A 17,592-nucleotide genomic window follows, 5' to 3' on the forward strand; every position below is an offset into this window, starting at 1 on the left:
GGGGAGAAGAGAGAGATGGGGGGGGGAAAGAGAGAGAGACTGCTGGATTTAGTTCGGGATTAGCCTGGAGAGAAGGGGGGGAAGGAGCGCCTCAGGCCTGGCCCGATGGACCCCTGCGAAGGAAGGAAGGAAGGAAGGCGGCGAGCTCTCCCTCCCTCTCCCACCCCCTCACTCTTTCCCTCCCCCTGTCCTCCCCCTCCCTCCCCCTGTCCTCCCCCCTCCTCCCCCCGTCTCCTCTCCCTCCCTCCCCCCGTCCTCTCCCTCCCTCCCCCCGTCCTCTCCCTCCCTCCCCCCGTCCTCTCCCTCCCTCCCCCCGTCCCCTCCCTCCCCCGTCCTCCCCCTCCCTCCCCCCGTCCTCCCCCCCGTCCTCTCCCTCCCTCCCCCGTCCTCTCCCTCCCTCCCCCCGTCCTCCCCCTCCTCCCCCGTCCTCCCCTCCCTCCCCCGTCCTCCCCCTCCCTCCCCCCGTCCTCCCCTCCCTCCCCCCGTCCTCTCCCTCCCTCCCCCCGTCCTCTCCCTCCCTCCCCCCGTCCTCTCCCTCCCTCCCCCCGTCCTCCTCCCTCCCTCCCCCCGTCCTCTCCCTCCCTCCCCCCGTCCTCTCCCTCCCTCCCCGTCCTCTCCCTCCCTCCCCGTCCTCTCCCTCCCCCTGTCCTCTCCCTCCCTCCCCCTGTCCTCTCCCTCCCTCCCCCTGTCCTCTCCCTCCCTCCTCCTGTCCTCTCCCTGCCTCCCCCCCTGTCCTCTCCCTCCCTCCCCTGTCCTCTCCCTCCCTCCCCCTGTCCTCTCCCTCCCTCCCCCTGTCCTCTCCCTCCCTCCCCCTGTCCTCTCCCTCCCTCCCCCTGTCCTCTCCCTCCCTCCCCCTGTCCTCTCCCTCCCTCCCCCTGTCCTCTCCCTCCCTCCCCTGTCCTCTCCCTCCCTCCCCCTGTCCTCTCCCTCCCTCCCCCTGTCCTCTCCCTCCCTCCCCCTGTCCTCTCCCTCCCTCCCCCTGTCCTCTCCCTCCCTCCCCGTCCTCTCCCTCCCTCCCCCTGTCCTCTCCCTCCCTCCCCCTGTCCTCTCCCTCCCTCCCCCTGTCCTCTCCCTCCCTCCCCCTGTCCTCTCCCTCCCTCCCCCTGTCCTCTCCCTCCCTCCCCCTGTCCTCTCCCTCCCTCCCCCTGTCCTCTCCCTCCCTCCCCCTGTCCTCTCCCTCCCTCCCCCTGTCCTCTCCCTCCCTCCCCCTGTCCTCTCCCTCCCTCCCCCTGTCCTCTCCCTCCCTCCCCCTGTCCTCTCCCTCCCTCCCCCTGTCCTCTCCCTCCCTCCCCCTGTCCTCTCCCTCCCTCCCCCTGTCCTCTCCCTCCCTCCCCCTGTCCTCTCCCTCCCTCCCCCTGTCCTCTCCCTCCCTCCCCCTGTCCTCTCCCTCCCTCCCCCTGTCCTCTCCCTCCCTCCCCCTGTCCTCTCCCTCCCTCCCCCTGTCCTCTCCCTCCCTCCCCCTGTCCTCTCCCTCCCTCCCCCTGTCCTCTCCCTCCCTCCCCCTGTCCTCTCCCTCCCTCCCCTGTCCTCTCCCTCCCTCCCCCTGTCCTCTCCCCTCCCTCCCCCTGTCCTCTCCCTCCCTCCCCCTGTCCTCTCCCTCCCTCCCCCTGTCCTCTCCCTCCCTCCCCCTGTCCTCTCCCTCCCTCCCCCTGTCCTCTCCCCGATTTCCTCTCTCTCCCTCCCTCCCCCTCTCTCTCCCTTTCCTCCGAGCCCGGGTGCGGTGAGCCGAAGCCCCCGTGTGCGGATCAGCGCCTCAGGGCCAGCCGGTGCGCGGCCGAGCGCGAGGCCCAGCCCGACTCTCAGGTCCCGCTCCGGGCCGCTGCCGACGTTCACCGCGCTTGCTGTCTCCCCCCCGCCAGCCTTTACCAAGACGGCGGCGATGGCTACGCTCGGCTCAGTCCCACCGCGCCAGCCTTTACCAAGATGGCGGCGATCGCGGGCCGCTGGTTTGGAATCGGGCCCAGCGGGACGGGCGGTGCCTAGCTCGGGCGTTGCTAATGAGGAGAGGCCGAGACTTCGAGGCCTGGGCAGGCAGCTCATCCACCGCCGAGGGGGGGAAAGCCCGAGCCCCCTTTGCAAAAGGATTTTTTTTTTTTTTTAAACCAACTTTTTTTTTTGCTGGAAATCTATATTTCAAAATAAACACACAGAAAGTGGGAAAAATAAATCAATAGTTAGGAATCAAGATGGCAGCCACTCACCTCAGCTCAGAAGTATTAGGCCCACCCACACACGCAATGAAACGCCCCCCGTGACGCACCGATTGGTCAACCATCAGGTTAATCCCCTGTACGATTGGTCAGCTATCATGTCACTCAGCGCTGAGCGGAATTTTGCCGTTTTTTGAACCTTTTTTGTATACTGTCCGAACAATTTTTGTCTGACCAAAAGTATATACGCCTATTAGACTCCCCTAATGATAAGCTTTCTTTTGATATAACATATGTGTAGGTACGCTCTATACCTTTTGATTGTATAGCCGGAAGACAGACAGACAGACAAACAGACAGACAGACAGACAGACAGACACAGACAAACAGACAGACAAACAGACAGACAAACAGACAGACAAACAGACAGACAAACAGACAGACAAACAGACAGACAAACAGACAGACAAACAGACAGACAAACAGACTCTTTTATTTATATATATATATATATATATATATATAAGATAGATAGAATAGATTTACCTGAGTGTTGATGATGTATTGAATTCCAGCCTTAACTGGATCCATCTGGATGCTGGACTTCAGCTGCTCTGATACAGATACTGAATTTACAGGCAAACCTTTCAGGAACCTAGAAAAAGACTAGACTCTTACAGAATGTCGAGAGAAATAAACCACTATTCCTTTAAACTTCTCTGCTCCCTCTCTCATATTAATACAGACTCCACCCATATTTTGCACATTTTCATTTTTCATAGAACATATATCTAAAATGAAATGCCTAAGAAAGGGAATCACTTGCCGAGGGAAAAAGCTGAATCAAAATTTTTTAATGAGGTCCTGCCGTTAAATTCGGCAGGACCTGAGTGTTCCCGGCATTAAACATGCGCCCGGCTCCCTCCCCACCTCCCCGTAAATATCGGGGCAGAGGTATCCAGACAGGTCTTTTGAAGAATGAATACATTAGGAACATGATACAAAAGGAGTTCTCAAAAAAACTTCCTTTCCTTAAGCCAATGGGCAATATTAATGTTAATGATTGTTTGTGAGTGATGGTGTTAAAAAATTTATTGGTTTACAACAGCAAAATATGAGCTTGGATTTATATCAAATCACTTCAATCCAAAAGTTCTGACGAAAGGTCATCGACCTGAAACGTTAACTCTGTTTCACTCTCCACAAATGCTGCCTGACCTGCTGAGTGTTTCCAGCATTTTCTGTTTATATCTCAATCCAAAAGTACTTCACTGTGTCTAACTATGAAATGTTTCAACATGATGAAGAACAAGTTTCTTTTCTTTTTAGAAGGGGATATTAAACTGAGATGGGTGTCTGAACTATGCTTAGCACAGCTTCTAGTTCATTACAACTTAAACAGCAACTGAATTACAAGAGGAAGTTTCAACATCAAAAATTTATCAAAGTGTCAATTTTTAAATGAACCCAGTGTCCAATAGAAAATGCCTGTTAAACCTTAGCATTGGGCAATGGGGGTGCTGCAACTTGCTATCCCAGCAATATTTCTCTCTGTCTTTTCGTAGTTCAAGTAACTACCAGGGATAATTTGAGACATCTGTTGTTGTTATAGTCACTGCAGATGCTGGAAATCTGAAATAAAAAATGATAAGGCTAAAGGGATCAAGGGATATGGGGAGAAAGCAGGGACAGGGTACTGAATTTGGATGATCAGCCATGATCTCATTGAATGGTGGAGCAGGCTCGAGGGGCCGAATGGCCTACTCCTGCTCCTATCTTCTATGTTTCTAAAATGCTGGAAACACTCAGCAGGTCAGGCAGCACGTGTGGAGAATGGAAGGGGTTAACGTTCCAGCGCGACGACCTTTCCTCAGAACTCTATTCTCTCCCATGTCTGTTGCACTAAATAAAGTTTTAATTACTTCTTCAAGTCACGTTCATTGCTTTGCAAGAAGCCGGTGCCCCTCCTGACACCATTTTGTGCCTCTTTTTAAATCTCAAGGCTGCTTTCATTTTAATAAATGCTCAATAAACCAGTTTTCTTTCATTAATTGCCAACCTGATTCCCACTTTAATTACCAAGAAAACAAACCAACGGAAAAGCTTGCACTTTAATTTGGGCCCTTTTAAAAAAAAAAATTAAAATTAAAAAGAAAAGAAAAAAATAAATAAATAAAAAATCCTTTCTTGCAGTCAGTCCCCACAATGCTACTCTTGTTTTAACAGCCCAGGTTGTGTTGTTTTGTATTTCCTCATTGTTTTTAATAACCCATTCAGCTGCCTCTTTTATTGTCTAGTTTTGCCTCTTTTTTTTTTTAAATAGCACCAGTAGGGCTTTCTAATAGCCCCAGTTGTGCTACCTTTTAATAGCTCTGCTTTCGCTGGATTTCCCCTCCTTTCCCAATGTTTTTTTTAAATAGATCAGTTCTGCAGTGCATTTTTTTCAATAGCCCCATTTGTTTTTCGTTCTTGGTTCCTCTTTTCAAAAGCCTCATTGCGGAGTGTGTTTTTTGTTTCTTTGCTTTTAAAAAAGCACTTTGTTTCTGCTCATCTCCTGTCCTCATTACATTTTATTAAACATGTTTTTATTGTTCCCCAGTGTCATTTTCCCTTGTTTTTTTTTGGAATTCTGCCATCTTTTTTCCTCAACTTGGATTCCTTTTTTCCACATCATTGCCTTTCCGCCCCTCCTTGGACTCACAAACCCAAGATCCAAGTATCTCATTCTGTACACCCCCACTCCTCATTACCCCAATCCCCCCCAAATACTCACTACCCCATTACCCATCCCTCCTCTTCTCCTCACCTCTATACTCCAAGAACCAACTACTCCCCAAAAATCTGCAATATTTTCCTCACCATTGGTCACTACCCCAGCAATTCACTTTCCCAGCCTACTTCAATACTGCCAAACCCTTCACAAATCCTTACAAACAAAATTAACCTAGCCCCACAAACAGGATCAGTATCACCTACCCTAACCAAATGCCACAAGAGATGCACTTCCTTATAAAAGGCCATATCCCTCAGATTCCCCGCAAGCAACACCATGGGAAATCCACAGATGGTTAGAAGTCTTGCACATCGCGAGCAGTTCCCGTAAGTGTCGCAATTAAGTCCCACAACACTTTCCCCATCGTTGATTTTACAGAACAGAATATGACTTGTTCAGTCACCATCTATTACTATTACACTAAATTTACAACCCTAACATCCTTACTGGAAATGTAGTTGAATAGCAAGAACTTTATGATTAGTGTCTGCTGTAATGTAATAAACAGTTTGCAGATGAAGGTGATGGAGTCATGCACACCAGTACAGCTTCCTGATTGTTCATTTGAGAAAAGAATCGAGGATGTAAAGAGAGAAAGCCACCTGGGTAATCAAAATCTGACAAGCAGCAGTCGCCAGATGGATAAATGAATGGATTCTTGCCAGGAAAACAGAACCCGAACAAATCCCTTTATTTATATATACTGCATAGCTTGGGGTGAGAGGGAGAATTAAAAAGCCAATATGGCCCATGTAACCCATATAATAGTTACTGTGAACTATCCATTTGGGGAAGAGAAACTTTTCAAGATTCAGAATTTTAATCTAAATATATTTAGCCAATCAACGTTCACCTATATAGTAACATGATTAACGATTTACAACATCCGAGTTTTGGAGTTCCGTATAGTGTAACCTCAACTTCCTCCTGTGCAGCAAAATATTTTATTAATAGCTCTGTAATTTTCTTAAAGCTGGGAGCAGCTTGTGCACACACCACAAGGGCAAGTACCTTCAGCTGTGTGTTCAAAACCAATAAGGAAATTTATTATTTGAGGTTAGGGAATTTTCAGGAACCTAGCAGCTGGAAATTTACAATAAAAATGTTGAAACTGCAGCTTCTAAAAACGCTTTCTCCTCCAGCTATACAAGTTTAACAAAGATTGCCCTCTTGCTAAAATCAATTTATTAATAAAGTAACATGGGTGTATCCCTCAACAGATCTGAGAGAGCAAAGATTGCAAACCAAACAGACTTCCATCTTGTGCAGTAGTAAAGAACTGTATTAAGAGAAGTAACCACATTAAGAACATATAACTCACTGTTCACCATTTTCTTCTGGTGGAAAGTAATGTTTCACAACTTCCACAAACTCATCCACATGCTGCTTCAGTGTGTAAATGACTGCATTGGGGCCAGCATCAAATGTGTACACTGCCTGATGTAAAACAGCAAAATGGATCAGAAACAAAAGTGCACTATATTTCATCAAAGAACAATGCAAAGCCTGTCTAACCCATAGAATATCTATAGGCTTTCTGTATATTCTGAATGATTGTGATATTCACAAGAAAGGTTTATCTCATGCATCAGTTTCCACTGTTCCGTGGAGCTCATTTCAATTCTCCTTAGGAACTAAATTTCTTTGCCATAGATTTCTGATTCTATGAATTAGCATGCAGATGTTTATAATCAGTGAGCAGTTATTTTAATATAACAGAAGAATTGTTCCATTAGATTCCTAATAGATAAATTAGACAGTGGATTTTTCACCATAAATGGAGTACAGGAAACTCTCTTTTAACCGGCACCTAAATAACCGGAAATCTCTCTTAACCGACAAAATTCAGGAGTAGGTTCAGGTAAGTTTTACTTTATATTAGTGGCCGTGTAACCGGGGTTCCTGGATCTGTGGCCGTGTAACCGGGGTTCCTGGATCTGTGGCCGTGTAAACCGGGGTTCCTGCACCTGTTGCCGTACAACAGGGACTCCTGGATCTGCGGCAGTGTAACCGGGACTCCTGCACAAGTGCCGTGTAACCAGGGCTCCTGCACCTGTGGCCGTGTACGGGGCTCTCGTACCTTAGTAAGTATACCTCACTGTAATCCGGACTTTTTGATCAACCGGCACCATGCCAGTCCCGTCGGTGCCGGATAAAAAAGTGTTTCCTGTATAACCAGGTTGAAGGTAACTCTTATGTTGAAATGCATGCAAATTTGGATTAACAGCTCAATTACTGCCAGTGTATTTCGTAGCTGGTGGGACAGACACCTCTTTTAAACCTACAATTTAAAGAATAAGTTTTTTTGAAGAAGCTGCTTTGTTACAATTTCTCTATGTCAGCCAGTGGCTCAGTGGGTAGCACTCTCGCCTCGGAGTCAGAAGGTTGTGGGTTCAAGTCGCACTCCAGAGACTTGAGCACAAGAATCTAGGCTGACACTCCAGTGTAGTGCTGAGGGAGTGTCGTCTTTCGGAGGAGACGTTAAACCGAGGCCCCGTCTGCCCTCTCAGGTGGACATAAAAAATCCCACGGCACTATTTCGAAAAAGAGCAGGGGAGTTATCCCCGGTGTCCTGGCCAATATTTATCCCTCAAATCAACATCATTAAAAAACAGATTTTCTGGTCATTATCACATTGTCGTTTGTGGGAGCTTGCTGTGCGCAGATTGGCTGCTGCATTTCCTACATTACAACAGTGACTTCACTTCAAAAAGTACTTCATTAGCTGTAAAGTAGTTTGGGACATCCAGCAGCCGTGAAAGGCGCTATAGAAATGCAAGTCTTTCTTTTTATAGTAAAAAGCACTACTGAAAACAGGAGCTTCAGACCAGATTTATAGGAGTAAACATGTTGTTGTAAATTACTTTGCATTTGTAGGAAGAAGTGTCTGCAAGTAATCAGAGACTTGGGGCTGGATTTTCATTAAGCTGTCGGGAAGGAGGCGGGACTACAACTTTCGGGTTTTAGGCCCGCCTCCATCGACGTCCGGCCAATCGACGCGATTTTCCCTTGATTGACCTTGTTGAGCCCGCTGAGCGGGCTCAGCAGGCCAATTAAGGGCCACCCGGCAACAGGTGACATCACAGACTGAAATTTCATCTGTCAAGAGTTTTTGACAGATGAAATGTCAGTGTTTCACAGCTGTTTGAAGCTGTCAAACACTGACAGTCTGAGTTCTAACCTGAGTCCTTCTACGCAGACTCAGTTGGATCTCTCACCGACACTGAAAGCTGAAGGTTGTCACTTTTGACAGATCGCAGCCATTCTGCTCTCAGTGCCGGCTGAGTGATGGACTCCCGACGCCTAAAGGAAGAAAGGCTGTTAAGGTAAGTACAGGTAAGTAAAACTTCTTTACACACTTTAGACACACCAAACACACTTACCTTTGCACTCATGCACCCATCACTCACCTGAACACCGACATCGCGACCCCTCCAAGTCCTTCAACCCGACGGCCCGCCTGCTCTAACCTGGCGTGGTTTGGAGCTGTCGGGAAACCCACACGACACCCCTCAAAATAGGGATTAGGCTAAAAACTGCCTGTTAACTACCTGTTAACAGGCAGTTAATTGGCACTAATCCCTTCCCGCCTCGGGTCGGTGGGTCCCAGTGCGGGGCGGGTACCCGCCTCCCTTGAAACTTACGTGGCGGCGGGTTTTGGGCGGGATGGTGTCGGGACCCCCGAATTCGGGATTTTTGCCCCCCCGCACGCCTGAAAGCCCGCCTCAGGGCACACTGAAAATCTGGCCCTTGTAGTGTAGGCCATGGTTGTGGTGAGTGCACATAGTCCATGTACCATATATACTCACATAAAAGATGGGGCGTTTCCATCCTTTATTTTGTCTTATACATAAGTAAGGATTGATGCTGTGGCGAGGACTTACTCTGTGTTTGTCTCTTGGTGCAGTACTGTATTATGATATGGTGTTCCATCACATCATCACAAGTTGCAGTTGACTGGTGCAATACGGCACCTAGAGCCAAGCACAGAAAAAGTCCAGCCACAGCATTGCAAGCGAAGGTATAAATTGGGAGCTAGGGCCTTCACTACTGTTGTAATCTTTGACCCTCATCCAAGGTACAGAACAATTTCTTTGGGGATGGGGTTGGAATGGAAAGGGGGGAGAGAGAGGGAAAAAGAGTTTGTCTTGTATGCAAGTATATTTGGCAAATTTATATAGATGAATCGACTCTCCCCTCTCGCTAATATATGGGGAACAGAATGTTTAAAATGTAGGAAGTGTTTAAAGTATATAAAAAAAATATCGCAGAACATTTATACAAATCAAGACTATTTGGCACCAATCATTACTTCTCGTTATTTCTATTCAGATTCAGGTTATTGTTTTTGACTTTAAATCAATGCTGTTGAGAGTTAGGGAATAGTCACAGACAGGAAATGGAGTTCTACAAGTGACACAAAGGGGGAAAAATTGGGTGGCACCCATTTTGGGGCGCTAAAGTTAGTGTCCCTCCCCCCATGAATTCAGTAGTAGCACAAGAAGGAGATGGAGCGCTACTGGAAGCACTCCACCTCCTTCTTGGGGCGCTACGACTCAATGTCGTGGCGCCATGCGCAGCGGCATGTAGCGCCACGTCATTGCAGGCCTCCTCCCCTGAGTAAAGGGGCGTGGCCTAGTACTGCGTGCACCGGGGCCCTGCCGGATCACTGGGGAGCAGGGTGCCATGGAAACAGCCTGGCAATCAAGAGGAGTGCTGGGCTGATCGATCGCGGCCGGCACCCCGCATAGAAATGTTAATGGTGGGCAAGTGCTGGCAGTAGGCCAAAATAAAAATGGCCGCCCGACACTTGCCCTTTAAGTAGCGCTGTCGCACGCTACCACCGCTACAAAACCGCCCCCTGATCCTATTGGTCCCATCGCCTGGCGATAGGTCAGGGGGTGCAAGGGAAGTTTGTGGCCGGGGCGCAAACGGGGCGCTGCGCACGGTGATGACGTGAATTTCACGGAAGGTGCCAGGGTGCTAATGAGAGGCGCAAAGCAACCCAATTTCTCCCCCAAACTGTTTTCTTGCCCAATTGAATATTTAATCTTTTACAAAAAGGTATCTTGGAGATGGTACATTATTTTTCCAAGATCAAACTTTGAAGAAGACATATTGGCCCACTGAGGTTGTCTGTAGAGTTGTGCACATGATCAGAACAATGCACCGTTTTAGGAGGAGGAGTCAAGATACTTCGACAATGTCCCTGGGGCTCAGCTAGGGCAGAGGGATATAAAGAACGCTTTTGCAGCATGGACTCATGTCCATTGGGGTCTCAGACAATATACTGTCTTTGGAGTCAGACAGGACTTTTATCCCATTTAGGTCTCAGCCCAAAGCTGAAATGCCATTGCAACACCTCTGAATGATTTGAAATGTCCTAGGAGCGAACTGGTCAGAACATGTACTGAGCGAGCAAAAGTTGGTTTTATCAATTCTCCAACAGAAGTTCAGGTATCACCTCTAATTTAGAAAATGAGTGGAGTTTTGAATTTAAATGGAAATCTAAGACATAACAATTGTATAGATAATAGCACATATCTTACCCGTGTCTCTTCGAAGTGGGAGTTGTATCTATGTACCAGGTTAATGATGCGTTTGGAGATATCACGGAGATAGAAGATTGGAGGGAAGGTGTCGAGACATGTGGCATGAAACTGATTACTGTCCTTCATTGTTAACTGTCCAAAGATTTCAAAATCTTGCTGTTTGATTGCTTCAATCATTTCCTTCATTCGTTTTGGAACAATTCCAGTACGATACTGAAAAACCGAAAATGCACATTCCCTTTCAGTTATGGACTGGTTTCCTCTAGATATCTTCTCAGCCACTCAATCATCTACTTTCTATCATCATCTTCCAATTGGAAAGCAAGAAAATTCCAGACCCCGGTGTGGTTTATAATACTGTTCCATGAATCCCACCACCACCAATCATCTCTAAAAGGTGACAGATTTAATTATCAGTTCTTAAATCATTTGGTACAGGAATCGGTTTTCTTTTATTCTTCAGAGGTGCAGCAGACTAAAACAATTAATTTCACCACCAGGACCCAATGGCTGAATCCAGAGCAGAATAAAGGTTGAAAATGATCTCTCTGATGGCTGTAAGGTCCTAAGTGATGCTGGCCCAGGTGCTAGCAGATTTATCAAATGCAATTTCACAACTTGCCATGGTGAAATTTGAACTCGTCATCTCTGGGTTGCCAGTGCAGTAGCATAATCATGACATTACTGTAACCATCAGTCACCTAGGGTTCCTATCTTTAATTGCTATTCAACATGCCACCACTTTAACTTGTGATGCGTTAGGGGCTCACTAACCCCCACCCTTTTTAAATGGCTCCTTCTTCTGTTAGGCAGCTTACACCGAGTCTCCTTTCAAATTATTTATTTTTTATACAGAGGGCGGTGAGGCTGTGGAATGGAGTTAGTGACGGAAGCAGAGGCTATGTCCACATTTAAGACTAGGTTAGTTAAGTGGTTGAAGGAAAGCGAGATAAAGCGATATGGGAACAGGGTGAGCATATGGGATTAGGATTACTGCTCGCATGGAGGGCTAATGCCAATATGGACAGGCCATTTTCTTTGTTATAATTTTTATGTAATTCTAGGTTTACAAATGCTTCAAATGAAAGAATTTCACACCTTCAGCAGTGGACTGGTCTCGACACTGGTTTGCATCCCGGCAGTGCTACCGACTGGCTTCTGTTCTGCACTAACCTGGAAAAGAAGCAAAAAGGAGCTGAGCTTCTAGACCTGTTCGTTACCACAGGAGGTTGGAACACTCAAAAGCAGGACATTTAGAACAAGTTAGAATTAGAAGATTTTTGGCTAACAAAGTAATAGGTTGGCCAGAGCGTGACATCAGTTACTACATTTTTAAAATCGAATTTAGTATAATCCTGGTTTCCACTAAAAGATTGTAATGGAAGCAAAGAAAGTAAGTACATGGAAAAAAAGAGCTACACAACAGATTTCTAATGAATTGGTTTATGGTGATGTTTACATGTCAACATGTTTTGCCACACAAAGAACACTCGAGGACTAGAACAGCATTTCTACTTCAGCAATGAAACAACTAATGTGCTGATGGAGCTGACAGCCACAAAGTAGAAATACATACCTACTGATAGTAGTAGCTATTTAGGGTCAATAATATGACTGTTGGGAGAGAGACAAAAATGAGGCAAATTGTAAAGTGCAAAACTCTGATAGGCTTTGGCACCTAATAAGTAACTGATAATTCTTCAGCAAAATACTGCGGGTGCTGGAAATCCGAAATAACAACAGAAAACGCTGGAAACACTCAGCAGACCAGGCAGCATCCGTGGAGAGAGAAACCGAGTTAACGTTTCAGGTCTGGGACCCTTCATCAGAACTGGAAAAAGCTGGAGATGTAACAGATATTAAGCAGGTGCAGAGACGGGGGGGTTAGGAGGGGAGGAAGGAATTGAAAGAACATCCTGTACTTTTGTAAGAGGCAGGAAAGATAAAATGTTGCAAATGGGAATGGCAAAAATCATACAGCTTGAAAAATGGGGGCAGGGGTTATAGTTTGAAATTGTTGAACTCAATGTTGAGTACAGAAGGCTGTAAAGTGCCTAAACGAAAGATGAGGTGCTGTTCCTCGAGCTTCATTGGAAAGTTAATCAGAATCTTAGCATAATACAATGCCCTCTGTTTATAACGTGCCTTGTTTAAGGGTCCTTTACTAACACAGGAATACACAGAAGCAGCCTTCTCCTCTCCCCCTCTCAAGATATGATCAGTCCGACTGCATCTTTTCTATCCTGTGTTCAAGGTTTATAGCAAATTAACTTTAAAAGAGGGCTAAAGCTTTCTTGCACCACACACTGCGAGACAAGCATTCTGCATATTACAACAAAGCGCAGAAGGAGTTCCACATTCTTTCTACTTATTACAAAATTGCTAGTGCAATGTGTTCAACCATCCACTTGCACACATGAATTACTGCATGCTATAAAAATGCTGGCTAGTGCAGTATGAAATGCAATTGTTTCTCTCATACATCACTGCTCACTAATAGGTAACCACATGAAAACCCACCCCCTCCATGATAAAGGGTCTTGGGTATATTTTTTATTTCTGTAATTTTTCTCATCATTGCCTGCTTTTTCTTCACCATTTCTTACTTCTGTCATTTAATCACCTGTCCTCCACCTAAATTACAGGCCATTATTTATTATCTCCTTGCCCCCTTTTCCCTGGCTCTGTTCCTCCTTATAAGCGGCTCATCTGTAACATCTCTTAGGTCTGGCAAAAGTTCATCGATCTGAAACGTTAACCCGACCTTCCTTTCTCCACACATGCTGCCTGGCCTGCTGAGTGTTTCTCGCATTTTCTGTTTTTATTTCAGTGCCTGTTATGTCCATTTCAAACATGGTGGCTGAAATGTTTTACATTTTTTGTAGAACACACACCTGTCCACACCCTACTGGATGGATGGACACTATCAAAACAAATCTGCTGCCAATCCTGCATTTAAAGCGCAGAAGAATGTATGTAAACATAATTGCTAAAAAAGCAGCCACTTGTACAAGCAGGGCCAAGAGAGGTACTGACCCTACAGAATGGCTTTGCTCAGGCTGTCATGGACTCACCACTAGTATGAGAATTCGGAGCTCTGGCCAGTGGGTTTCTGGCTCAATCTGCTGCGCGATGCTATCGCTCCCATCTTCTTTCACTCCCATGATCCACTGCACAAATCCTCCGTACATGCTTCTGCATGCACTGCCTGAGCCCTGGCGAGCAATCTCAGACAGCTCTCCTTCCAAACCATGAAGCTTGGCAAGTGTGTAGACTGCAAAGGAGGAACAATCAGTTAAGTCAAGCATATTAAAACATAACACTAGTGTTGTAGAGGTGCCAAAGGATTAAAAGCAGAGCAAAATTGAACTCATCCCCTCCGTTAGTAATTGTTTGAACTTGGATCGCTGCCAACGACTTGAAATTCATTTTTCCCATGGGGCCCCGAAGATGTAGTTGAGACCCGAAGTTTAATTTCTGGACCGCCTCGGACCTCTCTGTTCAGGCCCAGACTAATTTCTACCCCATATTGTCTGGAATATTTGTTAAAAGGTCAATGGTGCATCTCCCAACTTACCCAGACAAGCATAACCAGCTGCAGAGGATGCCAGACCTGCTGCTGTAGGGAAGTTATTTACAGAGCAGATATGAACTTTATAGTGGAGTGTTAATGTGTTGGAACTTCCATCACCACTACTTCTTCTTTTCCTTGCTAGACGACGGACTGGGAGAAAAAAGAAAAGGCCAAACTGTTAGGTATTTGCAGATCTAAGTACTTCTGTAATTACAGATCACACTTTAACCGTTTTAGAACCAAGCTATAAAAACAGCACAACTATTATTCTACAAATCAACTCTGCCAGAAACAGTTTCAGTGCAAACATAGAACACTATTCTATTTATTCAATATAGTCACTGAATCCCTTCTGTTTAAATACAGGCCTTGGATTGAAGTTGCATACTTTTCCCATTTCTTAGGACAAATGTGATTCTCAGGGTCCTTAAAATATTTAATAACCATATAATAGTGTATTTTTAGATGGATTCTGGATCGTCGTGTGGTTATAACTTGAGGATTGCCAAACTGACCCCAGAGAATTCCAAACTGATACAAGATCATAATGGGTTTGTTTATGCAAAGCAGAAATCTAATAAAGTCCAAATAAGACATCCATTTCAGTACATTTTTGAGTTATAGATTCTGGTAAAATTGTAAATATTGCACTAGACTCTATTGTGTTGAGTTCAAAAACTAATTTTAATTGTGAATTCTGTAAGAAGTGTGCATTTTGGGTGGTTTAAAAAAAACCACAGAAAAAGCATAAGAACCATAAGGAAGCCCCTATTCGTTGAACAGAAATTTGAAATAGGACTAGAATAAAGTCTTCCTTGATGTTGCAAGATACATATAAAGGAAATGAGAACAAGCAGGAGGTGAAAAAAAAGAGATCACCAAGTTTTGTGTTAGTACCCAGTGACTACCTGGAATTCCTGTGACCTCCTGCTCCCTCGACCCTATTCCCACCAAACTGCTGACCACCCACCTTCCTTTTCTGGCTCCCATGTTAGCTGACATTGTTAACGGTTCTCTCTCCTCAAGTACTGTCCCCCTCTCCCTCAAATCTGCCATCATCACCCCTCTCCTCAAAAAACCAACCCTTGACCCCATCTCCAACCTCCCTTTCCTCTCCAAAGTCCTTGAATGTGCTGTCGCCTCCCAAATCCGTGCTCATCTTTCCCACAACTCCATGTTTGAATCCCTCCAATCAGGTTTCCGCCCATGCCACAGTACCAAAACAGCTCTCATCAGTCACAAATGACGTCCTTTGTGACTGTGACAAAGGTAAATTACCCCTCCTCGTCCTTCTTGACTTGTCTGCAGCCTTTGACACGGTTGATCACTCCATCCTTCTCCAATGCCTCTCCACCGTCGTCCAGCTAGCCGGCACTGCATGCGCCTGGTTCCATTCTTATCTATCTAATCATAGCCAGAGAATCACCTACAATGGCTTCTTGTCCCGCTCCCGCATCGTTACCTCTGGTGTCCCCCAAGGGTCTATCCTTGGCCCCCTCCTATTTCTCATCTACATGTTGCCTCTTGGCGACATCATCTGAAAACACAGCGTCAGTTTCCACATGTACGCTGACGACACCAAACTCTACCTCACCACCACTTCTCTTGACCCCTCCACAGTTTCTAAATTGTCAGACTGCTTGATCGACATCCAGTTCTGGATGAGCAGAAATGTTCTCCAATTAAATATTGGGAAAACCAAAACCATTGTTTTTGGTCCCCGCCACAAACTCCATTCCCTAGGCACCGACTTCATCCCTCTCCCTAACATCTGTCTGAGGCTGAACCACACTGGTCACAACCTTGGTGCCATATTTGACATGGAAATGTGCTTCCGACCACATATCCGCAGCATAACTAAGACCACCTATTTCCACCTCCGTAACATCGCCCTTGCCTCAGCTCATCTGCTGCTGAAACCCTCATTTATGCCTTTGTTACCTCTAGACTTGACTATTCCAACGCACTCCTGGCTGGCCTCCCATGTTCTACCCTACGTAAACTTGAGGTCATCCAAAACTCAGCTGCCAGTGTCCTAACTTGTACCAAGTCCCGTTCACCCATCACCCCTGTGCTCGCTGACCTACATTGGCTCCCGGTCCCGGTTAAGCAATGCCTCAATTTCAAAATTCTCATCCTTGTTTTCAAATCCCTCCATGGCCTCGCCCCTTCCTATCTCTATCTCTCTTTCCTCCTTTAAGACGTTCCTTAAAACCTACCTCTTTGACCAAGCTTTTGGTCACCTGCCCTAATTTCCCCTTATGTGGCTCGGTGTCAAATTTTTTTGTCTTATAATACTCCTGTGAAGGGCCTTGGGACGTTTTACTACATTAAAGGCGCTATATAAATACAAGTTGCTGTTGGAATAAATAAAAGCTAAACATCAAGCATTGCTGCACATTACAAATATATATAAATGCAATTTGTGTTGTTTGCATAGGCCTGTATAAAGCACCTTGTAGAAAAGTACCCCAGGGTGCTTCATACAGGTTAAAGAAAAATGGACACTGAGTCAAAGGAGATATTAGGAGAGAGGTGACCAAAAGCATGATTCAAGGGGTGAGTTTTAAGGAGGATTTTAAAGAGGAAGGTGCAAAGGTGGAGGGATTTAGGGTCGGAATTCCAGATTATGGCACCTAGGGAGCTGAAGGCATCGCTGCCAACAGTGGGGCGAAGAGAGGGAGGATGCAATTAAACCACAATGGATGAGAAATGGTGTGTTTATAATGGGCATGAATATCCCAATTATTGTTTGGTATACAGAGGCATTAAAAAGGCAACGCTGAAATGAAACTGCTTTGGTGAGCACTGTCCTTTTTGATAAATAAAAGATACTCTAAAGGAGAAAACAGAATCTATTCCACATGTGAAGAAGCCTGGATAACTGATGAGTGGGCATCAAGTTATTCCTCATTAGTAGATAAGGTTTTGTACTCCACTTGCCTATTGATTAATCAGTTTAAACACCATATAATAGATGTAATGAAATGAAAATATCAGAAAGGTGTACAGCAGATTGACACAAGCAGTTTTATAAACATAAACAATTCTTCGCCAATCAGAATCTTTCAGTTCAACAAACCTGGCTCTAATTTGGTTACCGGAATATTTAATGACAATCTGGAATTACTGCATGATTCTATCTTGTTCTCTAGGCCACTAAACATCCATACCTCCTTCCCCCAAAAAAACACTTGTTTTTGGCAGCCTTTTGCACCAACACACAGCTGGTTCACACTACTGCAGAAAGTGTGGACAAATATACCAGTAATATAGAGGAATCAACACCTTCTAACACGGGTCAGGCACCAATAGAACATTTTCTACTGCTAGAGTTTCATTTTCAGAAACCCTATGTGGATTGTGTAATGCATACACACTTTCTCGTAAGCAAGTCTGCAGCCTTGGGTGGTTGATATTTTCCTCTTTTCCATTTAGCCATATTCTGTCCTCCTTGAAATCTCGGCTTGCAGCAACCGTGGTTGTACTTTTTAACTGAAATCACAAAAAACAGAAAGAACTGATGGAGTGAAATTGCTGAAA

General features: G+C 45.7%; 1 protein-coding gene across 2 annotated transcripts in view; it reads right to left on the reverse strand.

Moving 5' to 3' along the window:
- The window catches only part of mvda (mevalonate (diphospho) decarboxylase a), a 40,800-nt gene that overhangs the window by 5,022 nt on the left and 18,186 nt on the right, over positions 1–17,592 (reverse strand). The window contains exons 3-9 of one of the 2 annotated variants that reach the window (XM_085991675.1): positions 17,430–17,544; positions 14,053–14,199; positions 13,550–13,749; positions 11,574–11,648; positions 10,473–10,688; positions 6,245–6,360; positions 2,697–2,805 (exon numbers count right to left, since the gene is read on the reverse strand). In XM_085991675.1, coding sequence (XP_085847801.1) covers positions 2,697–2,805; positions 6,245–6,360; positions 10,473–10,688; positions 11,574–11,648; positions 13,550–13,749; positions 14,053–14,199; positions 17,430–17,544 — 978 coding nt within the window. The remainder of the gene's footprint in view (positions 1–2,696; positions 2,806–6,244; positions 6,361–10,472; positions 10,689–11,573; positions 11,649–13,549; positions 13,750–14,052; positions 14,200–17,429; positions 17,545–17,592) is intronic. The other variant, XM_085991676.1, reaches the window with a different exon arrangement.

This window comes from Somniosus microcephalus, chromosome 6 (assembly GCF_052327205.1).
Source record: "Somniosus microcephalus isolate GS21.2 chromosome 6, FLI_Smic_1.0, whole genome shotgun sequence".
Taxonomy (NCBI): domain Eukaryota; kingdom Metazoa; phylum Chordata; class Chondrichthyes; order Squaliformes; family Somniosidae; genus Somniosus; species Somniosus microcephalus.